We start from the raw sequence: 27341 nt of genomic DNA, 5'->3' as shown, positions 1-27341 counted from the left end.
CCATTAGGCCAGTGATTGCTTTGTAGAAAGCCTCAGCTGGCCCTGGTTGTTACCTACTAGAGTATGAGAATCATTCAACAATGTGGATGCTTTTAGAAAACATTTCCAGGATTTTCTGAGGAAGGAGGGAAGGTAGATTCTGGACAAGGTCCCATAGTAGCTCAGGCTAGCCTTGAACTCTCAGTTTTCCTTCCTTAGCCTTCTGAATGCTGGGATTATAGGCTATGCCACTATAACGTACTCCACGTTCATAGGGAATTTGGTAGACTTATATTGGAGCCTCACTATTTTCACAGCCTTAACAGCATTCTGGTTCTTGGTCTGAAACTTTTCAAGATCTAACTAGGTTTAGCGACCACTTCTATAAACCGTCTAAAAAGATAATGATTCCTAGAAGCTGCAGAACTACAGTTAAGCATGGCATGTGGACATCTACCACCTGCAGTAGATGTTTGTGTTCCCCAAATCATAGTGTATCCCTTAAACTTCCATTTTGTAGCTCTGCCTCTTGTTACACCCCCCACATGATTTGCATTCTTTGTATGGAATTCAGAAACTTCCGAAGGCCACAATGAAAAATAGGGAGGGAAAACATTTCAAAGATAGAATTCTAGAAGACAAGATATTTTTCTTATAGGTTTAAACAAACTATGAAGGGAGGTATAGAAAAAGAAGGGCCTAGATAACTACTAAATACTTTGGATTGTAAAGGTGGAAAATGTCAATGCTAGAGAGTGGTACTGGAACCTTAATAAGCAGTTGAGGTGAGATGCATAAGACTGAAGGTAAAGGACTATCTCTAGCTTGGTTATGGGCAGTCTAGCCTCTTTATGGAAGTCATGAAGTAGCCTTCAAGGGCTTCTGTTGACTGGGATTTCTCCATTAACTTGTCAGGCCAAAGCTGCCTCCTTCCTCCTAGCAGTCTCTGCTCAGAATGCTGGAAAGCACACCTGACTAGAACCAAAGACTACTATACTGTGGCCACTCTGATCAAGATTTCTTACTCTTCCTACTAGAAGTGGAGATGCTGACCCCTGATTTTGTGATTCCGAACAGCCTAGTGTGGCCAGGCCCTTCTCCATGTCTAGTTCAGTTTGTTCTCCCATGCAGTGCCTCCTAGATTGACAAACAACAAGGTTTTCATCTTTATTCTCATCCTCACATGTCAGACCACTATTTTTTTTTTTTGTACATGGGTTGTTGGGCCACAACAGTGTTCTCTGGTGAGGATTCTATAACAGTGGTTCCCAGGAGATGGCATTGGCGGCAACTTCTAATCAAGCACCCACAACTGTACTACTGTTTATCACTGTGTCCATTCTGCTAAAACTGCAGCTTTGAGTACAGTTCTCTGAGCTTGGGTGAGAGTTCTCAAAGTTCTGAGAAACCCTGACACCAAGGATCCCAAACTCAGACACCGCTTTGAAGCAGGACTGGATTGCCAGTTGGAAGGAAGCCATGGATTCCAGGACTGAGGGGCTCTCCCTGATCCTGTCACACCAGAAGGGCCAAAGTCCAAATTGGCCTGTAGCTGTAGACACTGTTGCTCACCATGGCTTTTACTTCACAGTCTTTTCTCTTGATTTCTTTTGTTTCTTCTGTTCCTCGTATTCAAGTATTTTCTTTTGGAAATAGCCTGTGGGTTCAAACAGGTGTTAGTTAGGCAGACTGACGAGCTTAGGGATAAGTACTCTCAAAAGGCTTGAAGTCTGATGTGTGGAATTACATGCCTACAATCCTAGTTATTGGCAAACCGAGGCTATTAATGAGAATTTTTGTCTCAAAAATCCAGAAAGGCCCCACATTCTCCCCTACCCATAAGCTGCCAGAATCTCTAGACCCACACCACATTTAGTCTGACCCAAAGGGGACCTACAAATAGTAATTAGCTTCAGAATACCCAGACTGCTGAGTGATGAACGGACAACTCTACCAGCCCCTGAAGCTTTTTCTCTGGTTACTTCCATTGAGCCTCACTGACAGGACTCCTCTTACAGGAGATACTTGCAGAGAAGTTGGTGGGGCTGTGTGTACCTGCAGGAGGATTCCTGCTCTTCTCTGCTTCCTGGATGAACAGGGAGAAAAGTTGTGTCTTCACAAACTTCTTCACGAATCGGCGCTTGGTTTTGGAGGTGACAGCCTTACAGAAGGATCGTTCTTGGAAGTGGCCTTGCCCACTAGCCTCCCGTTTGATATAGGAGGCATAGTGGCCCACAGTCTTGACGAAGAACTGCACAAACGGGCCTGAAACATGCTCATTGATTTGTTCTGAAGCTGCAGGAGACAGAAAGGCCCATCATAGAGCAATATAAAGGTGAAATGGCCCAAATTCACCTCAAAGTATAGTTTCCATTGTTGTCCAGAAGTTCCCAGGGGAGGCAACTTAGTAAATAACTGATTGAAATGGAAGCCTGACACTTGAATGGTTCACAGCTATAATACCAAATTTCAGGAGTCTGGGATAGGAGGATTGCCACAAGTTTGAGACCATGTCTCACCAAATGAAAGAAATAGGAGTCTAGGAACTGGGTATAGATTCTCTACCATTCCCTAGGAAAAGAAACGAAGTCTCATATTCAGGATCTAGTCCCCTGACACAAACTACTAAATGAGTTTATTAATAAACAAACAGAGTAATTCCCTCCAACTCCCTGGGGAAGCCTAAAATAAAAGAAGATCCTAGAACTTACTCTTTAGCTCATTTATCCCCTGACCAAGAGAGTCCAAGATGTCACCCTGAAGTTTTGGTGGTAGGATGTCTTTTTCATCACCAACCTAGAAGAGAACAGAGCTACGTCAAGGTCAAGCATTCTGGTCAGGAGGTTAGGAAGGGGTCCAGGAGAGTGTGAGGAATGTATGAGTTCTTCCCCTACCCCACTCCAAACCACTGCTCCACAGAGAGGAACAGAAGTCATTTCTGCCTCCAGCTTGAATTCAAGCATGAGCAAGGGATCCCCACAAGTGTATATTGCTTGCTCAAAAGACACTGTTGCTGACCGCCTCAATCAGCAAGGCATCTGGGTCTTTGCTTGTGGCCTCATGAGAGGAAGACATAGCACAAGTTCTTTCTCAAAGAGTCTATTGAGATCAGCGGGACATGATGAGACCCAAAAGGTTGTGTTGGTGGCAGGCCTGTAGGTGCCCTCAATGCAGACACTTACCGACAATAAGAAGGTTCCTTCGCAAAGATTCACCAACAGGACCTGAAGTAAACACAGAATGACTTTATCTCTTCATGGACCTCAACTACCAACTCCATTTCTGCCCATGACTACACTTGAAGCCCATGTAGCAGCAACATCAGCATTTGTAATTCTCATTTCCTGCTTGGCATTCTCAATTTTTTTCCTAGAAATCTAATCCCCCAGGTAGGAAATGGGGTGTGTGTGTGTAAAGGGAGCTAAGGAAAGAGTCACAATAGAAGGGAAGTAAATATGGGGAAACCATAGCCATAGCCATTCACTCAAAACACTGATCATGCCAGGCATGATGGTGCACACTTTTAATCCTAGCATTCTGGGATCCCAGGCAAACAGGAAGATTGCCTTAAGTTCCAAGCCTGGAATGGGCTAAACAGAGAGACCCTGTATCATTGTCCTCATCATTGCCATCATCACAGAGACCCTGTATCATCATCATCATATTAATTATAAAAAAGGATAAAAGTAAACACTGACTATAGAAATGATAGAAACTGCTTCCTTAGTGCAGAGCATGCCCATGGCATATACACAATACTCACTTTGCATATTTTATTTAATTCTAGCAATGGTTCTGTGAAGCGGGTACTACTTTATTTTGTAGATGAGATAAACCTAGAGAAGTTCATGTCAGAACCAAAGGAACTCCAAACTCCAAAAGGCAGTCCAAATATCCAGACACAAGCTCAGCCCAGACTACCAGGAGGATTTCTGGTGATTAGATAAAAGCCAGCATTCCTCAGGAAATAGTGAAATCCATTTCCATCTGCCAAAAGGAGTCATTTCCCTTACCTCCGGCAGAAGGGACCTATGGCTATCTGTGGCATTTATGAGCATATCAAAAGCCCATGCTGCCCATATCACAAGTACCTATTACACATTTCAAATTGCACACTAACATACTAGCCTTCTCACCGTCAGCCTAAGCTCATGGCTTCCCTCCCCCAGCTACTCATCCATCTTATAACCCAGCTATTCTCTGCTCTTGCTCTGTGTGTGTGTCTGTCTGTCTGTCTGTCTGTCTTGCTATGTTCTATTCTCCATCTCTTGCCATCTCACTCTTTCCACTATTCTCTCCTGCTTCCCTAGCCCTGCCCATGTTCAATATGCTGACTCTGTTTAGTCTACTTCTTTCTGTCTCTGCTCTGGAGTCTTCTAGATGCCTCTGGCAATTCTCTCATATCTACAATAAAATCATTAACCGTACCATGGAGCAGTTTCTTTAGTGCACCCCATTGCATACAGTTCCCAGAGGTCATGGTGCTGAGAAATAGCAGACCAGTTTTCACGCCTGAATTGTGGTCTTCTGTCCTGCTCTCCTTCAGCATCTGTCCTATGGTCTACTCAACAGAGAACTGGACAGAGGTAGCCATGTTTTGATCTTTTTGCAGTTGAAACAACTCTTATGTACAACTGCCTAGAGTTCTTGAAAGCTCCCTCAGAGTGGCTGGAAGTGGAGGTCAATGGTAGAGAACATGTTTAGCATGCTGTTGGCCTGGATTCAATTAATTAATAGCTTAATAACAGCCTTGAGCCTTCCAGTAGGAAACTCAGCAAGGAAGAACATGAGCCCAGGGTCAACAGGAAGGGGAAAGGGAAAGAAGCAAGGGGGGCTATGCATGTACCGGCTGCAAATGAGACCAGCACAGAACCAAGTTCCTGGACCATCACGACACAGCCTGAGAATCCTGCAATTTAGACCCACAACACAAAACAGCCATGCTGCTGATTCCTCAGAGTATTCTTAGGTAATTGGACCACTTCCAATATTTAAATTAAAATATTTTAAATGATTAGATTTTGATGTCTGAAAACTCTGTGAAATTATTCCTTGCTTTGAGATTGAATCTTATGTAGTGCAGGGTAGTCTTGAACCCTAATCCTCCCACTTTAACCTCCTATAAGCAAGAGATAGTACAACCAACTGGTACTATTTTTAAACTAACATTCAAAAACAGCAACAACGACAGTATCGACCTCTACCATTTGACAGGGATTTGGTCACCAAATGAATCATAGGTCTCCAAATCCTGTGCTGCCATTTAAGGACTATTTTGGGTCCCTAAGTTCAGTTTCCTACCTGGGTCTTGACAATAGAATGAAGGATCCCTACATGTCCCCTACTTTCAAATATAAGGAAAGAGAAACTGGAAAATTTGCCAAAACACAGCCTACACTGTAATTATCCATCATCGAGGGGAAAAGCTGAACTAGTCCAGGCCTGAAACAACATGTATACATAGGTTTGAATGCTTCATGTAAGGAAAGCTGTTCATTTGGGAGCGAGGAGAAGTGTATGCATAAATATTTTTTGAGGTTGTTCCCAGAAGTCTTTTCAGTATTTTGGTTATACTGTGTATGGAGTAATTTCTTTCAGAGAGCTTATGTGGAGAATCAGAGAACCTTGCACTATGCCCAAAGTGCACTCATGCATGCACCCTGTATGGACTTCCTCCTTTATCAGTTTTGCCCATTTCTCAGAGCAGCTGCAAAGGAATAAAATAAGCAAAAGCTCTTAACTAGCAAAACCCAGAGCTGTACTGGCTTTCACTTGTCCTCCTGCCTGACTGTCGGGAGGAGCCTCAGCTTCAGAGGAGGGAAGTTACATAACTTCTGGAGTTGAGACATTTTAGGTTTTATTGCTAAAGTGGGGCTGATACCCTGCTCCAGTTAATCATAAGGCTAAGGGTTGCTCATAGGGCATGTGTACTCAGCACAAGAGCTGGAGAAACAAAAGCAAACAGCCTACTCCTCTCCCTCCCTGGAGCACCTTCTAGAGAAGGGCTTTGGCCTCTCTCTGAGTTCCACTGTTGCCTCATCTACGAAGTAGGTTTGCTGGAACTTACCACCCTCTTATGTAAAGGGGAAATCCTCCCACTAGAACTACCTCTGGGCCTCCTTAGTGCTTGCATCATGATGCCTCAATAGGTAACCCTGTCTCTGCACAGTGAGTTAATGATTAGCCAGGGCTGACCTTCCCAAGCAGTCCTGTATTCAGCTATAGTGATGTACTGTCCTTAGATCAGAGCACATGTTTCAAGTTGTTTGTCCAGCTTTGGGGGTAGATGTATGTGATTAGTGCCCAATTACACAGCTGAAACCCCTTCTGTGTCAGGGTTATTACCAAGAAACAGGAAGCAGCAAATTCAAAGGGGATTTGAATCTATATCATCTTCATTACCCCAGTGAGCTCTGAGCTACTCAAAAAGATGGTACTTGTTGCAAATCTCTTCATTTTCAAGACTTGACAGTTTACAAAAGGGCTTGTTTCCAAGGAATTTGAATCCCAGTGGGGTGTGTGTTGCACAAGCCAGCTGTGATCATTCGTTGAACTGAGAGATCACCTAAGTGACTGCCCGATAGGGATAATGGGCTAATAGGATAGTCTCATGAACTCAGAATAAGCAACATCTTGCTTCCTAATTCTGAAAAGCAATCATTCAAGAGAAGAGATCCAACATTCACTGAACACTCAAGTGCCAGGCTAGTAGCATAGTCATGTCATTTTCCTCAGTCTCTTGCAACTGGAAACAGTTATTCCCATATTACTGATAAATTCAGGTTTAAAGAGATTAAGTAATGAGCCCCAAATCACACAGCTGTTGGCGCAGAGCTAGGATACAAATCAAAGCCTTCCTGGCTGTATACCATGTACTCTCTGATGCAGCTTACCTCTTCCATAGGACTGTCCATAACCTCCTGCTGGAAGCGCATCTGTACCCCAACCATGAAAGGGGTGGGGCAGCAGACAGTGGCCAGAAGGCTCTCGGGGACCACAGGGATGTACGTGTGTGCCCAACTAAAGGGGTAGAGCAGAGCAGCTGCAGCGTGAATACACTGAGACAGGGTACTGGAACACAGAACAGAGAATGGGTCAGCACGGCTTTTCTTCCTATACACTGGCTCAGAGCCCCACACCTCCAGAAGCTCCTGGCAATGTTCCTATGCTGGGTAAAAAAAATTCAAGTCTAGAAGCCATGCTGATCATAGAGCTTGTAGCTACTTGTTGCTAAGAGGAGAAGGGTAGAAATCAGGAAAGGCGAGGCCCTACTAACCAGGGTGGGGCCCCCTTTAATCTCTATTCCCAGCTAGTTCTCCCAAGTCATTACTGGCTAAAAACAAGGGTGGCTCAGAAGACATGTCTTCATGTAAGCAGGATATGAGTGAGCCTCTACTCTGCAACGGACAGGGATAACAAGAAGAATAACACTGGCCCTTCTTTGAAGAACTCACAGCATAGTGAAGAACAAGCCAGCTAACACCAGACTTTGGTGAAGAGGCAGAACCATCACCCACAGCCATGTCCCCTTATGGCTTCCTATAGCCATCTGAGGTTACTAAAAGCTACCAGGTTGGTGCCTGAGTTAGTTTGGGAAATTCCTGGGTTCCAGGAACCACTACTCAAACATTCTGGAAAGTCCCACAGAGGTGACGCCTCAAGACTTTGCTACAAGGATTCCCCATGTCATTATTATCCAAGTCACAACTCAGCCTCCTTCCTTACCCCATCATACACAGCCCCACTCTGGTTTCCCTCTTCTCCGCTAGCTCTCATGGCTTTTCACTTCTCCAGCCAAATTGCACCACATCGAAGGCCAATAAAAACACAGATGCGGAAACCTTGGTATCAAGCTAGCACTTCCTGAGTTAGAAAGACCAAGTCTCTGAGTGCCTCGCTAAAAAAATGAGGCTGTCTGGAAGTCCCCTCCTTGCACCAGCCTCTATTTTCTGAAAATTCCATGTGGGAAGAAAGTAGGAAGTGTTGATATTTCCTGGAGAAAGTTCACTCTCTTGATAGGTAATGTGCAGCCTTCACACCCCAAACGCTGATCAGAAGAGAAAGAACCTAGTTGGAGCCTGAGCCCCAGCTGCCACAGAAATTTCTTCCACATAGGCCTGTTGTAGAAGAGCCTCCTCTGAAACAAAAACGATGCCCCCTTCCACAAGAATTAGCCTATGATATTTTCCTTTTGGGTTGTTGCTGACATTACTGTTTTTAAACACATAGATCCCTGATCCCTGCCGAGCTTTCTTTCTTCTGGAACTCATGACACTCCTTTGATCCTCTGTGGTTTCCTCAGCTTCCTTTCCTTCTTCCCCAAAGGACAGTACCAGGGTTCAGCTCAAAATTATTACTTCTTGCTGTGGTGGCCTTTCATCCCAGCACTCGGTCAGTAGAGGTAGGCAGATCTCTGTGAGTTCCAAGTCATCCAGGACTACATAGTCAATCCCCTACTCTTTTTATCATTTTTTTCTCTCTGCCTGTCACATGTGTCCCCACATCCATTCCATACTTGAATTCTCTCAAAGGTAGCCATCAACACATGACACCTTCCTGCTTCTACACACAGGTATAAACTCAACTGGGACCTGACAGAGAGTAGAAGGTAGTCCTCACCAGTCTGCACCTGGCGGTGTCCTGGGTGTCCACCACTGTGCACCATCACCTTTAATCCTCATCACAACCATATAAAGCAAATCCAATCATTTTCATCCTACAGATAAGGCGATCTTGACTTGAAAAGTTAAAAAGCTGACCTAAGCGAACTGCAGCTAAAGGTGGAAGAACAAGATTTGAAAGTCAGTCTGCTGGTTTCAATACCTATGCTTAAAACCAATACATAACCCTTCATCTCCTTCAGGGCAAACAGTCTTCTTGCTATCTCCTCAATGCTCGGCATCTGGCAAACAGCTGACATGCAAATAAATATTTGTTGAATGAGTTCATAAATGTGTAGATGAGCTTGTCCTCCATGCTATTACACAGCTTCCTGTCCTCTTCTCCACCCTCCTCCCTCCCTCAGCCTGGCCGTGCAAGGGCAGAATCATGTCTGCATTCACCCTAGCTGGCCCTGCCTGTATTATACCAGATACACTCCATGTCCTTCTTAGATTATAGCCAGGCAGCAATCAAGTTTAGGGATGGCCAGACAAGTTGCACTACTTGTTTCTCTAGGCCTAAAATGCAGATCCAGGAAGGTGCACACACAGACCCAACAATCAGACTGCCTTTAAGAAGCCCCAATATCGTCCCTTGAATCTGGGGGCACAGCTTAGTGTGGCCAGCCAGTGGCTGAGCTTACCTGAGACCTTCTGCCAGGAAGATGATTTTTCTTTCCAGTACTGCAGAGGCAAAGATCTGAATAATCTGCTCAAAATGGAGACAGTGCAACAGAGCACTAAAGTCCACATGTTCGAGGTGGGAGTCCAGGGGCCGTGTCAGTGAGATGAACTGTGGGGCAACCAGAAAGGAAGGTTTCAGCAATACAAAGTCACAGACCCACTCCAGGCCTATCCCATTCTTCCCACAGGACAGATCTGATCCTGGCCCACCCGCCAGTGGCTTCCTTCTGCTCTGAGGACAGCTGGGTGGAATCTTCAGTATGGCCCATGAGGTCCAGCCTGGGGATCATGCCCGTCTCCACATTCTTTACCATGTACATGTCCTGGAGCAGAGCTCTTCTCTTGCCTAAAGCCTGGCATGGGCCAGGCCTCCCATGCATTGCTCTCCTCAGTTCATTCTTATCCCTTAGCCCCAAATGCCCACTGTGGTCATCTTAAGACTTCCTCATCTTTTTCTCATGCTACACACTGCTTCTTCTTTCAGTGTGACTGCCTAATCTTTAACTGTATGTTCTCTGGTGTGTTTACTAATGTACACATTTACTGGTGTGTCTTCTCCATGAGACGTTTAGCTCCCCAAGGTCAGGAGCCAGATTCATTTTACTTATCACTCTACTCAGAAAATGCATATCTTGACAGACACAGAGTATTTCAGTACTTATTTTTTCCTTCAATACTTATTTTTCCAGTAACTGAAAATTCCTAGTGACTCCCTGATTCTTCTGTGGGAATGACCAGGTTCAGAGGTGCACATGGAATTTCCAAAGTCCCAGAGATCTCGGCTGGAATTCCACTTGCTGCCTCTAGTTCTTTAGTGACTCGGAGCAATAGTACCTCATGAGATGGGTGGGGACTTATGGGTGGGGATGAATGATAAGAAGTAAAACAGATGGAGACTGTATGGTAGAGATACAGGACACACAGAGAATAGGGGGAAGGTGTAAGAGCAACTGGGAGTTTGGACACTAGGGACAAACTAAGCACCATACGTGATCACAGACGAAATTCAGTAGACTGAACAGTAAGAAGCTACTGGTGGACATCAGATTAGAAGGTGCAGCATAATTTGGGTGACTTTCTAGCTCTATCGATAATCCTAATGCCAGGCTCAGCTTCCCTATACATTAACCTGGTGAATGAAAGAAGAGCGTTGAGAGGTCCCACAGAAGCCTACCCTCTCCAGCCAGGGAGAGAGTCACACACTTGTTAACCCACCTCCGTGCCTGAGTCAGGGATGAAGCTCTTAAGGGTGACAGTCTTTCCAGGTGCAGGGAAGGCTGCCTCTCGGAGACCTTGCATGAATGGGTAGATGACAGCCATGGAGATCTGATGTCTCTTCTCTACTTCATCTAGTATCTACAGGAGAGGGACCACAGGAAGCAAGACTTAGAGGGATTCTACTGAACATCCCAAGGCTCTCACCAACTGGCTTCCATCTCATGGACAAAACCTACTTTCCCAAGATTTCTTTTGATTGTCTCTTATATTCCTTCCTTCTCCTAACACTGACATAAAACTGCGAAGCCTAACAAGTCATCTTCCATGTTAGCACTGGCTGGAGTAGGAGCCTAGAAGCCTAACCTTCTGGGTATTACTATCCCATTTCCTCTGGACTGTCATCAGGGTGAGGCTGCTACCAGCCCTCACTGTGATTCACGGAAGTAAGATCCACCCAAGCAGAAGCCCATGGAGTTTCTCTCCTACATCTAGAGTCCTTCGGGCCACCAAGACAGGCCATGTCCAGAATTAGGGACTCTGCCTTGGTCCTATCCCTAGCAACACAAGTCCTCAATTTCTCTTCTAGCCTCATCAAAGTCAGGGTAAATCTCAGGATCTTCACTGTGTATTTGCCTTTAGACTTGTGTGGTACCCTCCTTTTTATGAAGGATTTTCTCATGTTATACTTTATCTGTGCCCCATACCAACCAGGAAGATAGAAAGAATGGACAATAGTTCTCTCTGCAGGGGAACAGCCTTCTAGATTTCCTTTAAATAGGGTTGAGCCCAGATCCCTCCTGTCTCAGGTTTATCCAATATCCTTAATGCTGGCTGGGCTATCAGGAAGGCGTTCTACCAAGGGCTCAAGTTGCAAGGCAAGCAGCCAGCAGAGCCAGAAAGCTGAACAGGCCTGCCTAACAGGCTCCAAAGAATCTTGTCCTAACCCTACCTTGGAGAACAAGGCGAAGCAGCCGATGCAGCTGATGATGCAGTATACCTTGGGAAGGCGAGGGCCAGGACCGGCAGGCTAGGGAGGGACAAGAGTTTCCTTCAGGTCTGCAGCTTCCACAAGGGTTTTCCCCACATGAGACTGATGGGGGGAAAAGGTAGAGTGCTGTGGATGGGGGTCAATGGCTAGAGGGAGAAAGGCCTGTACAGAGGTTCTTTTCATGGAACAGGCAGAAGAATGGTCAAAATAGTCACCAAAGATGATGATTACTATTTACAACAGCCATATTATGCAACCAACCTAAGTGTCTGTCAACAAATGAAAAGATAAAGATAATGTGTCATATAAACAAAGTGGAGTATTATTCAGCTAACAAGAAAAATGACATTATGACATTTTGAGGTAAATGGATGTAGCTGGCAATTATTATCTAAAGCAAAAGAAACCATGCACAGATTGACAAACATGTGTTTTCTATTAAATATGCAAGATTTGGATTTTAGAAAAATAAGACATAAATAAAAGACATGAGTGGCTAGTGATATGTCTCAGTGGTTAAGAATACACAGTGCTCTTCCAGAAGATCTAAAATCAATGCCCAGCACTGACATTGGATGGCTCACAGCCACCTTTTACTCCAGCTCAGGGAATATCCCTTCTTCTGGCCTCATAAGACACCCATACACATTTGCACATATCCCACACACAGACACATGCATATGCACATATACCACACAGACACACATATGCTCATATCATACACATATAATTATAAATAAAGTCTTTAAAAAAGAGAGACAGGCCGAGCGGGGGTGGCGCACACCTTTAATCCCAGCACTCGGGAAGCAGAGCCAGGCGGATCTCTGTGAGTTCAAGGCCAGCCTGGGCTACCAAGTGAGTTCCAGGAAAGGCGCAAAGCTACACAGAGAAACCCTGTCTCGAAAAACCAAAAAAAAAAGAGAGAGAGAGAGAGAGACAGGAGGGCTGAAGAGATGGCTTACTGGTTAAGAACATTTGCTGCTCTTGCAGAAGACCTAGATTTGGTTCCCAGCTACATGGTAGCTCACAACCATTTGTAACTACCAGAGAACCTAGCTCCCTCTTCTGTCCTCCATGGGCAGCAGGCATGCACACAGTGCACTTACATGCATGCAGTCAAACACTCATACACATAAGTAAAAATAAAGAAAAAAATGAAAACCATGAAATTAGAAAGGTGACTATTTGGGAGGAGGAAAGGAACTGAGTGATGGGAATAGTAAATACATATAATTCAAGTACATGGATTACACATAAGAAGACATCATAATCTCTATTCTTTTATACAACGGGTATATGCTAATAAGAGAAGAGAAGGAGAAGGAAGAAAAGGAGGAAGAAGGTGTGAGTGGCAGCCTTTGGGGGCCAGAAACCCAAAGGTAAACACTAATGACTCATGACCAACATGAGCTGAAGGTCAGTGAGAACAAAAAGTAGTGTGTCTTAGCCACGAGGAAATGTCTAGAGAGGAAAGCATTGGAAAGGTATCTGGAGAATCCTTGTCCTGAAAGCCAAGAATTAAAACTTGTTCAAATCTCAGACTGTCTGGGAGGCTCCGGGGAACAAGGCACGCAGGTCTGGGTAGAGTAGACTGACTACAAGAGGCTTCAGTCGGAGCCTCGCACTGTGTGTAGAAATGTTTGAGCTGAGAGAGCACAGGCCAGAGCCTGGTGGCAGGGGAGGGGAGGGACAGTACATCCTTGCTCTTGTGGGATTCCAGAAAAGACACTAACATGGCAGCCTGTGCTGGGCTGTACTCTCCCTATAACCACCACTGCCACCGAGCCTGAGCTTTGGTAGCCGAGGCTTCGGCAAGCCCAGCTGTGAAGCTGAACAGTCTGCAGAGAGGAAGGGGCGGTTCTGAGTAGCACCAACCAGAAGGCGCCTGCAGTATCCAATCTTCCTGCTTCCATCCACATTGGTCAGGACAAATGAGAAGGTCTCCCTAAGAGAGAGCAAACCGATGATGTGCCTCTGCTCACTGGATTTCTAAAACAAGACTGAAGTCGCGTCAGAGAGGTGGAGAGGAGGACAAAGGGGCGCTGCTGATTAATCATGAGGATAATCACCACAGTCACTTATTAAGCACTCAGTGGTGCCAAGCCCAAATGCATCACCTCATCGGAGACTCAAAATAACCTTCTGAAGGAAGTTCAATTAGTATTAGCACTTTAAAGATGAAGTAAGGCTCAGAGAAGGTATTTTTTATCTAAAATTTGAAGTCACAGTCAACTTCCAGTGTTCATGATGTAAGAATGTTTTTATGATATTGTCTTCTTAGAGTCCAAAAACTTCCTTTCCAGTCCAGCTTCTGCCTGTGGCAGAGTCAAAAAATAGTGACTACTTCTTCTAGGATAGGTTAGAGACTCTTAAGCGTCTTTGGATAGAGGTCAAGTTATCACTAAGATCTTTGGCATAAAGGACCCTACGCAAATTTTTTTTCCTGGCAAAAACTCAGCATTCTCATCAGATGAGGGGACCACAAGGGCCACACATTTATCCTTTCATTCAAATCTGATACCCTTGCCCCCAGGCAGAGTGGTTACCTGGGATAATCTGTGAGTGGTGCCCACTCATTCCCATCAGGGAAGCAAAACAAAGGAATGGCTTTGAGCAGACGTTCCTCCTCCTCCTGTTGGCCCCGTAGCAGGTTCTCCCTCTGTAAGGAAAAGGCCAGGGGATTTAGGCAGAGAGGCAGGGATCAGAAGGCTATCAGCCTTCTTTCCTAGCATGGAGTACAAAGGTGCCTTTGCCTGGTACCACATTGTCTGCATTCTAGGTCTAGCTGGAATTACCCCAAAGAGAGAACAATTTGTTCTAGGCCACATCAACATAACCTTGGCCTGGAATTCAGTATCCTGAGGATTTACATATTCAAAAAGGAGGTTAGACAGGTCAGCTGGACCCTGAGAGGGTGACATCAGAGAGATGCCACATCAGAGAAAAGAAGCAACCTATCCAGTTGCTGAGCTGCTAACAAGAGGGGTTGATGAGTGTGGTGCACTGCACCTCACCCAGTGCGTAATCGGACAAGGAGGACTCCAATACATTGGGAGTCTGATCTTAGCCTGTGTTTGCGTCTTGGGTCTGCTTGATTTTCTACCACAGAACCAGGAAGGGCATGCCTTCTTAGGAGTTCCGGCAGAAGCTGAGCTTTTCTGTAGGAAAAGGTGACTGAGGTGAAATTTGGAAAATTCCCAAAGGGGCAAGAGCAGGGGGCTGGTTTCCGTGCTCCAGAGATTCAGTTAGTCCATCACCACAAAGCAGTCAGACCTAGATTCTCTGGGTGATAACAGAAAGCTAGGGCTGGGCGAGAAAGGAAATGAGAGCAGTGAACTCAGAGCTCAAGACTTGGCAGGGTGGTAGGGAGTAGAACTCCACTGCTTTTTAAACACACCTCTGTCTTCCCCCCTCCGTCCTCAGGCCCCACCTCTCCTCCATCCTTACCTTGGGAAACTGGTAGGTGATCGTGGGTTCATATTCATCCCCTGAACGCTTTTTCTTTAAAGAAACAACAAGAAGGTATTCAAAGAAGTGCTGGCCTCCAGCAAAGCTAGACAGGGAATGTTCCTGGGTCCTTTCTGGTTCTGGGACAGCTTCCCGAGGATTGTTCTGGGAAGGTCCTAAAACGGAGATGCAAGGGGCCCTTGAGTATTCCATTCCTTCATTCTGTACTGTGTGTGAGAACCTGGGCAACTTGCATGCCTCAAGGCCACATTGCCCGTGCTGATACCCAAGCCTGACCAGGCACCACCAGTCACTGGGCAGGACCAGAGCCAAGTGGGCAGTTTCCATACCTGTCCTGGGAACTTGAAACTGCAGAGTAGCACAGGGAGAAAAGAAAGCACTGATATAGAAACTGAGGAGCCACACTGTGTAGGCTCTTGGAGGCCTGATGTCTGACACTGTACAGCCTGCCTTCGGTAGCCGTTCTGGTAGTATTTCATGTGCCCGGAGTAAATTTGTACTAAACAACCAGATGAGCCCATAGGGCATTTTCTTATGACCATACCAAGAGCTCCACAGGAGACATGCCCAGCTCTGCCAACTGATAAGGCAATCCTCCTGGCCTGATCACATGGGGGCCATGTGGATCTCAGCATGTAAAGGAAAAAGAAGGAGGAGCACTCCAGGAGGAAACAGCCCATGAGAGGATCACCCTAAAAAGGAAGTAGGCAATCCAGTTCTGACCTGCTCCAAGTCGTGGTAAGCGATTTCGGAGCAGCCTGAGGGTTCGGGCTACCCCTTGTCCTTCCATCGTTCTGGGCTTGGGGGGCATGAATGTTCTTTCTCCTTCAGGCTGGCCACAGAAAGCCTGAGAAAGTGCCTTCTGCTTTGGTCTCCAATCACAGCTTTATTAAGCTGAACCATGTGCTGTCTCCCAAAAGCAGAGAGCAGTTTCCATCCTGTGTACTCCGTCGTTGAGCAAGAAGGATGTGAAAGGACCCACGAGGCAGCTTAATGTGGGCACTGACAGAGGCAGCATCCTGGCACTACAGCTCAGCTCTTGGCTCCTCCCAAGAGCCCCAGGGTGTGGTAAGAGAAAAGGTCATGAGCAAACATCTCAAGGCACAGCTGCTTCTGGACTAAGGGCTTTGAATTCCGGTGCCGCAGACCATGTGGTGAGTTTATTTACAACCTCCGGCAGTGAGGGATGACTGGAAAATCGGACCAGAGACTCCAGCACCTCAGCATAGGTATTTTACATCCCATATCTTTGATTGCCCTCCATTTACTTCTCAAGTTGCTCATCAGAAGCTGCAAAGTCCTACCAGACCAACTGGCGAATTATAAAACACAGGACTTCAGGATCTTGTCAACCAAGAACACAGGACTGGACACTTCCTGCAGCCAAGATGCCACTGCCTTGTCCTGATTCAGATAAGTAGACCTGCCCAATGATTCTCTAAATAACTTCTAGAAAGAGAGGGAGTCTCTTGACAGACCCCATGGATCTTCTCCTGATGGTGAAGTAAAGAACAAAGCCCACCTCTGAGAGTTCCTGATACTGATAGTATAACTATAAAGGCAACACCCTTCCCCTGAAACATGTCCCAGGCAGAGAACTCTTTCACTGTGACTGTTCCAGGGCTCCAGCAGATTCCCTCTTTCTAAAGGAAGCACTGACTCAGGAAATTGTCCCTAGCCTAGAGTAGGGGACTGGTTGCATCAGCATCAGTCGGGATACAGAGCACCTTCACCCCTCCACAGCCCCTGCTCAGCCTTTCTCCTGGTTGGGCCAGGTCAACATCCTAAGCTGCAGACCCAGTGCTGTGTCTGGAGGTTGAGGAAGAGCGGGAAAGTAGTCATTGATAACCCAGGTTTCTCACAGAAAGTCCTGAATAAGGAAATGCATGGGATGAGAGAGAAGAGCCTTTGCGAGGAAGTTGCTTAATGGGGAGGGAGGAAGCAAAAAGATCTGGTGCCTGTGTCTGCCACTCCTACAAAGAATTAGCAGCCCTCTGGGAGGGAGTGTGTTGCTATGGTAGGAAGGGCTGTTGCTCTGCTCCTAAGAGCTCTAAAAATGAGCCTTTGTGGCACCAGTAAAAGTGGGGACTCAGAGGTCCAAAGCTGACTTGTTGGGGAAGCCCCAGTCATCATAAATAGGATGAGAGCTGGATCAGTGAGAGGGATGAACCAGGCAGTCTTTGTGTCTTTCTTGTACCCTGTATAGACTCCTTACACAATCTGCACCTGCCTGATACAGAAGTGAAAACTGAGGCATTAATTACTCAGGTGATTTAAAATGAACAGGGTCTATAGAAGATGGGCATTATAAGGGTTCCAAATTCAGGCTCAGGCCTTCTGGTGTATTACATAGTCAACATCCCATGGGGTGTGTGTGTGTGTGTGTGTGTGTGTGTGTGTGTGTGTGTGTGTGTGTGTTGGGGGTGGGGCAGTAAGCAAATAGCTTGCAAAGCCAGAATGGTCTTCCCGATCATTCCAGAACCTCAGGAAATAAGTCTTTTCCTAAGTCCTTGGGGCAGCATTTTCACACCATTTCCTCCTGCTTTATCAGGAGAAATGAGGGAACAGCAGAGTCAGAAATCCTAGACCAAAGCAAAGTAACTAGACTTTTCGGGCTGAGGCTCAAGAGATTCAACAAAAAAGTGCCTTCTCCTTCTCCCCCTTTCAAAAGCGGTTATCACTGAAAAGCCTGAGAAGAACTAATCCGCATCAAATTCCTGCATACTGTAAGGCATCTCACTTAATCCCTAATGCCCTGGAATGGATTTATCCTCATTTGTAATTGAGGAAGGAGCCACCCTTCTAGGGAAGTCAAGAGTCTGGTTCTACTCTTTCCTCCACCAAGAAGTCCCTCCCACAGGCACCTGAAGGAAAGAGGGGACTTTGGGGAACCTTGATCTGAAAAGTTGTTTGTTCTTTGCTGAGCTGCTAGTGCTAGCAACCCAGAACCAGAGCAGCCGTCTTCCCTACCAGTGTTTTTCACAAACACACACACACACACACACACACACACACACACACACGCCCCACTCTGAGAAACAACTGCCTGAGCCAGAAGGGGAAATCCCCCAGGAAGCAGGAGGATAGCAAAAAAGATGAAAAAGCCACACCCATATGACCTGACAGGTGCTAAACTTGTGAACAGGCACATATGTGCCTGCCTTCCTGTTCCTCAACCACAAGGAAGCCCCTCCAGATACCATTGCATGTAAAGGGTAAGGCGAGAGAACAACTGAAATGTGTCCTCTTGAAGTCCGGGAAGCAGATTCCAGCCACTCAGCAGATTACCCAGATCTAGGAAGCCCAAGAAAACCAAAACCAAGCCAGGAAAAAAAAAAGAAAAGAAAAGACACATCTCCTCCCTACATACTGCTCCAGCGATTGCAGACCCCTCCCTTGCATGCAGATGGAAGGGGCACATGCAAGGACAACCACAGCTGGAGCACCACATCTGGAGCAGGCAGGAGGGTGGCAGAAGTGAGAAAGGACAAAAAGAGCAGAGCAGTCACAAGTCACCGCAGTTCTGAGAAGGAAGCACTGACCTCAACTCTGGGGCTCTCCAACCCTGGGGCCTATTAGAGGGGCCCACTGACCTCTTCACTTGCAAATACTGGAAGGGGTGAGCTCTTTGGGGATGACCCTTAAAATCCTTTCAGTCCTCTTTTCAGAAGCATGGGCTCTGTGCAAACCCGGGGGTGGTAGCTCAGCCATAGCCCTGGCCAGACATAAACAGCAACAGATGTTTGTTGAATGAATGGACACATTAATAAATCCTAATCGCCTTTCTTCCAAATTCCAGTGCTCCAGATACGAAGAAAGGAAACACGATGAGACGTCTCATTTCACCCCTACCATCCACCCGGAACAGGGAAAAGATTCCCATCTCACAGGTCAGGACTCAAGGTCAGGATTGAGAAAACAGCTGGGCTGGTCTACCTGCTCCCCAAAACCCCACCCCCGCCTTGGCCATTGCTGAGGTATTGGGGAGACCAGTTTTTGTGGCGAGATTATCGGCAAGGACAAGCTGGCTCCCTGGAACTGAACAAATGCCAGTCCAGTCCTAGGCAGCTAGCTAAGTAGGGAAGCGAAGCGCCTCCCGGACGGCTTGGCAACCCAAACTCTTTAGCCATAAAGTGGCTGCACCACAAGCTTCCTGGATGGAAGGACACGTGGCCCACGACCCAGAGCCCCACAACCGTTGCAGGTTTCTGGTCACCAGGCTTCTTCTCGGACCCAGCAGGTCTGTCCACTTGCTGATCAATACCTGCTTCCTTGAGCTCACCTGCCTCCTGCCCAGCTCTCTCAGATCCGCCCAAACGGCTCCTCGACCTTGCCCCCAGTGCCGCACTGAGCCTACAGTCCTGGCGCCCAGGTCCCCATGCCCTCTCCCCCGCGCGCTGTGGCCCGCACTAACCCCCGTGGCCGCGCTTCAGTCTCAGGCTGGCTCGGAGGCGGCGGCCGAGCCCATCCATGGCCCCTCCAGTGCCCGGCGCCGGCTCCCACGTCCGCGCCGGCCCCGCCCCCCCAATCCTTGACCTTCGCGGGGGCCCTGGAACTTTCACTTTCACGCGGGAGGCGCGGGAAGGGGGGGACTGGGGCGGGGCAGCGCACCTTCCGGGCTCCTGCCCAACCCCTGGTGCACCTGGCCTGGCTGCTCTTCCCGGGTCCCCACCCTACCCCCTTGCGCCTCAAGGCCTAGGGTGACAGAGGGCGCTAGACCGCGAGTCCGGGCGGGGCGGTGCCATCTCACTGCCACCCTCTGTGAAACTCCACTTTCGGAAACATATTGATAGGTGCCTGAAGAGACCCTTACCTCCTGGGCAAGGACTGGGAGATGTACCTCCCAGTTGTTTCCAAACTAACCAGAGAAGGTGCTGAGTTTTCAGACCTCACTCCCTTCCAGCTAAATGTCTGTCCTTTCAACTCTTTGGAGAGCTGGCTACTTCCAGTTCTCTTTCCTTTATCATCTCTTCCTGGAGACTCCTGAGAAGCGACTGGAGAGGTGGATTAAGGTACCGACCCTACCCAGCAGCCCAGCCTTTCTTCTCTCCTCCCCTCCACTGACTTCTAAATAGGCCCAGACTTTAAACTGCAGTTATTAACCAGGACATGGTGATAAGCACCCCCTGGGGTTCTGTGGTGCATCCTCTCTTATTCCCAGGACAGGGCAGGTATCTGTAGGAGAGGGATGGGCAGAGTCTGCGAGAACTTTCTGTGTCTACCAAGGTCTTCCTTACCTTGGTTTCAGGAATAAAAGGCAAAAGGAAGCGAAGACCCACACAAACATGTCTGGGACCCACAGTCCTCTTCAGTCTCTCCGTGCCTTGCCCCCAGTTGACTCCACATTCCTCAACGCTATAGTTCAGAAGGAGCTGGACAGCCAGCTCTTACATTAAACTGACTACTAGGAGCAGAGGGTCAATGAGTTGCCTTTACTCTGGGTGCAAGCAACTTACACTTGAGTATATAGTTTGTTTTTGTTCCCCATTCCTCAGATACTTGCGTGAAAGAACATGAAAGGACATGGCTGTCCCCAAGTTCCTTTTCTTATGAGACCCACAGCTTATACAACTCTCACAAGAGAAGGAGCTGCTCATGAACACCTTGTCCTCCAACATATTGATGTTATTGTGTCTTAATTGGCCCAAATGGTGTTTTCTTCCTTGAAAAGCAGATGATTAAGAATACATGTGCACCAAGAAGACAAGGAAAAGAAGATTAACAAAAATTTATTTGAAGCAGCCTTAATGTGGAAACAACCTCACATGTTCATTAACAGAAAATAGGTGAATCATGGCAAAAGTGTACAATTGTGTATTACGCAGGAATAAAAGTAAATAAGCCCCTGTTGTGTGCAATATAACGCCTATACTGTACAAATATGATGTTGAACAAGAGTTACTGGACCCCAAAGAGAGGTGCTTCAATTTACGTAAAGTTAGAAATAGACAAAACTAACCTATAGATGGGCAGTCAGGACGGTCCGTCTTTTAGGGAGGAAGGAGGAAACAATGGCTGGGGAACACCATAGGACCTCTGGTCGGGGGTGGGTGGGGGTGGGATGGGGACAGTTGGCCATGTCCGTTCCTACCGTGATGATAAAGACATTCACTAGGTGGTTATTCTTTGCACTAAACACATAGGAACTCTTTGTTGTTGTTGTTGTTGTTTTGAGATAGAATTTCTCTATGTAGCCCTGGTTATCCTGGAACTCTGTAGACCAGGCTGGCCCCAAATTCAGAGATCTGCCTGCCTCTGCCTCCTGAATGCTGAGATTAAAGGCGTGCACCATCACCTCCTGACAATTTAAGAAGTTTTAATAGGTGCCTGAGGCTTTCACTTAGACTAATGTCAGGAGAGCCATTAATGACAGTAGTGAAATGGAGGTGGAAATGGCCAAGAATGAAATTAGAAATTATTGGAGTGTGAGGAAGTAAAAATCTACATTTCTGAGAAGGAAGAATAACAGCGGAGTGGGGAGTTCAGTGGCCTTGAATTGAAAGATATTTGTGTTTAACATGGTGGGTTCTCTGAGAAAGACAAGAAAGCATTTGTTGTTGGCAGAGCGATAGGAAAGGGGAAAAAACAAGCACTTACAGCTCAAGAAAGAATAAGTGGAAGAAACAAAATCTGAGAGGAGAGGAAAGTGGGTAAAACAGGCTTTAGTGGAATTTGGGTTTGTGTTTTATTAGGACTATATATTATTTTATAAAATGAGTTTCATGGCCGGGCGGTGGTGGCACACGCCTTTAATCCCAGCACTCGGGAGGCAGAGGCAGGCGGATCTTTGTGAGTTCAAGGCCAGCCTGGTCTACAGAGCGAGATCCAGGAAAGGGGCAAAGCTACACAGAGAAACCCTGTCTAAGAGGGGGGAAAAAAGTTTCATTTTGACATTTTCCAACATATATAAAATCTTGTTATCTCTTGTCTCCCTCCCCCTTAATAGCAGTTCCACTTTCCCCCATATATTCCTGGTTCTACTCTCATGTCTGTTGTTTTGTTTGTAAGCTAGATTTTACCATGGGAGAAAAAATTGCAGTATTTGTCTTTCTAAGTCTAGTTATTTTATTTAATATGGTGATCTCCAGTTCATTCATTTTCCTGCAAAGGTCATAATTTCACTCTTCCTCATGGCTGTATAATACTCCAATGTGTATACATGCCACACTTTTCATCCATTCATACTCTAATGGGTACCTAGACCAAGCCCATAACTTGGCTATCTTGTATAGTCAAGCAATGGGCATGGGTGTATAGGTATCCCCAAGGCTTCGTGTCATTAGAAGTGGAAAAGAAGAAACCTGTTAGCTGGGAACTCAGTGGAAGCTTTTGCCAGTCACAAAGCAAAATTACCAAACTGCCTAAGGCCATCTCCCTTCCAGCCATAATCCTGTGGATTTTCTAGGAGTCTCACCTGAAAGCCCTTTGCAGGAAAATGACATGTTACAAAAGCCCTCTTTCGGCCCAGTGATTTCTGGTTTTACTTTATGTAAGATATCTCTGGAGCCACCTCATGTTTCTCTTTTGTCAAAGAGAAAAAAGGGAAGGGGAGTCCTAATAACCTTTTGAGATGTAGCTCAAGAGTCACTAGAGGTGTGTGTGTGTGTGTGTGTGTGTGTGTGTGTGTGTGTGTGTGTAAGACAATTGCTCATTCTTCCTTGAGGAGCCCATACACTCAGGTGCATCTTACTTTCTACTATTCTCTCTTGGGAAGCACATACTCCGACCTGGGCATGCATGATTTCTTCTGAGCATGTCCCATTCTCATAACCATAAGCCCGTATTAAAAATATCATTGAACAAATTTTTGGCTTTGTTTCACTATACTGGCTAGTCTTGAAATTTTCTTCAGTGTCAAAGCCATGAATCCCAATTCAGCCTGAGTTGAGGTTATTAAAAGTCTAGGAGAATGCCTCAAGCTGGCAAGGGTGGCCATGTGAAGCTGCCACCACTGACAACCTTCTTATATGTTAACTTCTACTCCTTCAGGTGTGTACCCATGAGTGGTTTAAGAAGATTATGTGATGATTCTAGTTTGTTTCCTGAGGACCCTATATAGTGATTTCCATAGTGGCTGGACTAGTTTACATTTCTGGCAGAAAGTACATGGTTTCCTTTCTCCTACATTCTTTTCCCCCGCACTCTTGTCTTCTTGATGATGACTCTGATTGAAATGGGACATAATCTCAGCATTGTTTTGATTTGAATTTCCTTTGTGACTAAGAATATTTGGACATTAAAAAAACCTATTCTTTGGCCATCTATATTTCTTCTTGTGAGAACTACATGAGATAGTTGTGGTGATCAACACTGGTAATAATCTCAGCACTTGGGATGCAGAGGCAGGAGTACCAGAATTTCAAAGTCACAGTTTCACATGGAGCTGAAGCCAGCCTGTGATACATGGGACTGTCTCAAAACAAAACAAAACAAAATCACCAACAAAAGCTAGACCATCACCACACCTGAGCCACACATCTTTAAAGGCCCAGCCTCACTGATCCTCTTCATTTAACTAAGCTCTCCCCCTAAAGTTGGGGGACCATCTGTTCAAACATACGAAGCTGTGAAGAAAACAAACCGTTAACACTTTGTCCCTGGTCCTCAGAGGCTAATGATGATCTCATAATGCAATACTCATTCAGTCCTTATTGCCCCTTGCCAGGGAGCCAGAGGTATAGGCAAGCATGTTTTCTACCTTCTCTGTGTAGCCTTTCTGCTTCTCCTTGCTTTGCAGAGGCCCTATCATCTCGGCAGAGGCCCTATCATCTCTCTTTCTTCATGATATGGTCTGTGCAAGTCACATAACAGAAGCTTCTAATCAGCCATCTTACCCTAAAGTCTAGAGTTTTGCTTTAATAGGAAGGAAATTTAACTGAAGGGGGAACAAAGAAATGAATATGAACATGGTAAGTCCATAGATAAGGAAGTGAAAGCATGAGAGACCTCAGTGTCTGTTAGATGAAGGTTTCCTCTGACTCTTATAGTCATCACTCTATTCTTCTCCCACTCACCTCCAATCTAGCTGTTAAGTGGAAGAGAAGCCTTCCCTTTTTGGGAGAATGGGAGGGTATTGCAAGCAAACACATACGTACATACACACACACACACACACACACACACACACACACACACACACTTCACTAAGGGATACAAGGGGACATGGCAGAATGAACTTAGGCATCTGAGACTCACAGACATGGACTTCAGCCCCACTCATTCCTCCCACACTGCATTCTTGGGTTAGGCATGCCCAGAGCCTCGTTTTTCTGAGATAATAAAACCACCATGCATGGGCTGCTGTGAAGATTAGAAAGAACACATATGACTGTGTCTGTAATCTAGGTTCTTTTCTTAACTCTTCCTTTAACCCTCAATGCATTGCAATCTCAGTGAGTTTAAAGACAGAAGGTATGATAGGCTCCTGTCTCTGGGCATTTCTCAGAAACTCCAAGAAGCACCAAATTCCAGTTCTGGTAGCTGTCATTAGAGTCCATAGAGACCCAAACTATTTTTCTTCCTGACACACCTGTAACCTTGCTGTGGATGTGTGACACACCTGCTATCTTGCTGTGGATGTGTGACCCACCTGGTTTCTTGCTGTGGATACGGGACATACCTGCTATTTTGCTGTGGATGTGTGGCATGTCTCCTATCTCACTGAGTAGCTTCTTGCTGAAGACAATTATGATCTCTTCACACATGCACTTATAGGCATGCCTAGGCTGCATAGCACTTCCCAGTGATGATCCAGGCCACTTTCTTCACAGTTTTGGTGTGAACACAGTCCATGGTGAGGGTATTCTGATAAAGTACTACCATATTGTCCTTTTCTGTTCATCTATTGATGGATACATAGACTGGCTTCGTATCCTGGTTATTGTGAACAGTGTAGCAATAAACATGGATATGCAAATACCACTGTGATACACTGACTTAGATCCCTGTGGATATACACCCAAGGGTGACATAATTGGATCATGTAATAGATTTTGATTTCCATAGTAGAGACACTAATTTAAGTTATTGCCAGCTGTGTATCAAATTTTCTCTTTCTCTACATCTTTATCAGCGTTTGGTGTTGTTTGTTTTGTGATGTTAGTCATTGTGATTGGGCTGAGAACGTTCATAATAGGAAACTAATTGGAAGATATAAACAGAAGACTAAAGTAATACTGAAGAAATGAACAGGACAGCAACTGGGCATGGTAGCACACATCTGTAATCACAACACAAGGGCTGAGGAAGGAGGATTTGTACAAGCTTAGGACAGCCTGGGTTAATTTGTGATTTCTAGGTTACCCTGCACTTGAGACTGAGACTCTGTCCCAATGCAAAATAATAAGGAGGCAGAGGCAGAAGAAAAGAAGAAAGAAGAAGAGGAGGAAGAAGAGGAGGGGGGAACTGTCTTATCCCAGTAGAGTTGACATTCTCATGGGAATGAGGTACTTGGCATACAATGAGCTTGCTTTAGTGTGGTACGTTGGTTAAAGGGGATGGACAAATACTGATATACTATCATTTTACTAAAGTCCTTACATGAGGGTTAACTATTTGTCAGTAGAGTCTACAGATTTTGACAAATGTACGATGAATGTGCTCCTGGTTACCATGTCATATAGAATATTTTCACTGCCCTAAAACCCTCCTCAATCCTGCTCTTCATTCCTCCCTATCCCACTCTTTGTACTGTCTCCATGTCTGCCTTTCCAAACTGTCAGAGGGTTGGAATCATCATATCTAGCATTTTCAGACTGGCTCCTGGAATATCTATTTATCTTTAAAAATTCTCTCTGGATACAGAATAAATTCATAAGGAAAGGAATGGAGAATGCATTTAGGATTTTGAGAAATCTGCAGATATAAACAAGTTCCTTTACAAGTGACTGCATTGTAAATATTTGTTGAAGAAACAAGTGAAGCCAGGACTGTGAGAACAACAGTAGCAAATGATCAGTGTGCACTTGTTGAATTAAACCACAGTCTTGCTGTCTCCATTACATTTAGGGAGTTAGTGGGTCTCCTCTACCAGTCACTTAGGAAGAGATAGCACACGAAGAGTTGATCACTTCATGTGCTCTGAGGGCTACTCCCAGTATTTTACAAACATTATCTCAAATCATTGTTGCTAAGAATCCTTTGAGACATATTTATTATTGTTTTCAACACAGAGGAAGAAACAAGTTTCTCAGAAATGTTGAGAAACTTGCCCAACTTTGTATAGCATGTGAAGTGAACTTCAAATTCACACCCAGTCTGAGCATCATGGCTCACCTCTGTAATCCCAGTACTCAAGAGGTTGAGGCAAGAAGATTGTTGAGAATTCAAGGCCAGTCTGTGATATATATTGAATGGTGGGCCAGCCTGGACTTTAGAGTAAGGCCTTCTTTGAAAAGAAAGATCATTAAAATAATGATCAGATAGAAGCCTTATCTCCAGTTTCTGGGAGCACTCTGGTGAGTTCACATGGTTGCTGATGAATAGAGCTGCCTTCCACACTGTTATGCTATCCTCATACTGACATCCTGTGTGGCTGGCTGCAGGAAAGTCTCATTGGCTTGCCTATTTCTATTTCCACATCGAGGAATTCTTCCAGAATGGTTGAGGTTGTTTTATTCCTCCTGACGGATGCCACAAAAAGTTTCAGAGATGAAGGGGCACTCTAGAAGTGACACAGATATCCAGTTCTTTTCTTTTTCCTTCCTTCTTTTATTTTTGGACAGGGTCTTGCTATGTAGAACAACCTGGTCTGGAAGTCACAGCAATTCCCTGCCTCAGCCTTCTTGAGTGCTGTTATTGAAGACATGCTTCAATGCCTGTCAGAAAAGCAGGCAGGCTGCCCACAGAACTTCTCCTGTTTCTCTGTCCCCCTATAGCCAATCAGCACTCTCCTCCCTAGTGCTGCAACAGAACACCAGCTGCAGCCTTCCCTCACCCCTGCCCACATCTCCTGTGGATTTCATAAACCATCCCTTCCTAACTTCTTCCTCCTAATTGTGTTTGTACCTCAGACCCCAACTCCAACATGCATCCCCAGGCTGGTGGTCCTGGGTTCTACAAGAAAGTAGACTGAACAAGCCATGTGGTGCAAACCAATAAACATCACCCTTCCATGGCCTCTACATCAGCTCCTGCCTCCAGGTTCTTGCATTGTTTGAATTTCTGTACTGACTTCCTTCAGTGATCAATAGTGATATGAAAGTATAAGCCAAATAAACCTTTTCTTCCCCAAGTTGAATAGTAACCCTAACTAGGGTAGATACTTTACAGAAGTATTTAACAGAGTTTTACAAGGGATGAAACTTTAATGACTTCTGTTGACCTGAACTGACCCAGATAATAAA

General features: G+C 45.7%; 1 protein-coding gene and 1 long non-coding RNA gene across 3 annotated transcripts; one reads left to right on the top strand and one right to left on the bottom strand.

Annotated features, from left to right (window-relative positions):
* Nucleotides 1–1190: 1190 nt before the first annotated feature.
* Dennd2d (DENN domain containing 2D) lies at nt 1191–19580 on the bottom strand. Of its 2 annotated transcripts, none has more exons than XM_059266046.1 (12): nt 19412–19580; nt 14977–15152; nt 14076–14188; nt 13405–13474; nt 11491–11568; nt 10539–10679; nt 9284–9432; nt 6873–7050; nt 3162–3203; nt 2691–2775; nt 2035–2274; nt 1191–1636 (listed from the first exon to the last, which is right to left on the bottom strand). In XM_059266046.1, the coding sequence occupies exons 1-12, from the start codon at nt 19467–19469 to the stop codon at nt 1560–1562; spliced, it is 1407 nt and encodes a 468-aa protein (XP_059122029.1). In that variant the 5' UTR covers nt 19470–19580; the 3' UTR covers nt 1191–1559. The 2 variants fall into 2 exon arrangements, with proteins under 2 accessions (XP_059122029.1, XP_059122028.1); XM_059266045.1 differs by lacking the exon at nt 19412–19580 and adding an exon at nt 15721–16054.
* On the top strand, nt 15343–20837 carry LOC131913424 (uncharacterized). Its single transcript, XR_009379889.1, has 3 exons — nt 15343–16151; nt 16274–18887; nt 20493–20837. It is a non-coding gene; the product is annotated as an uncharacterized LOC131913424 (long non-coding RNA).
* The last annotated feature ends 6504 nt before the right edge of the window (nt 20838–27341 follow it).

Source organism: Peromyscus eremicus, chromosome 6 (genome assembly GCF_949786415.1).
Source record: "Peromyscus eremicus chromosome 6, PerEre_H2_v1, whole genome shotgun sequence".
In the NCBI taxonomy this organism is placed as follows: Eukaryota; Metazoa; Chordata; class Mammalia; order Rodentia; family Cricetidae; genus Peromyscus; species Peromyscus eremicus.
Note: the sequence above shows the minus strand (reverse complement) of the source record. Positions and strands in the feature narration are given on the sequence as shown.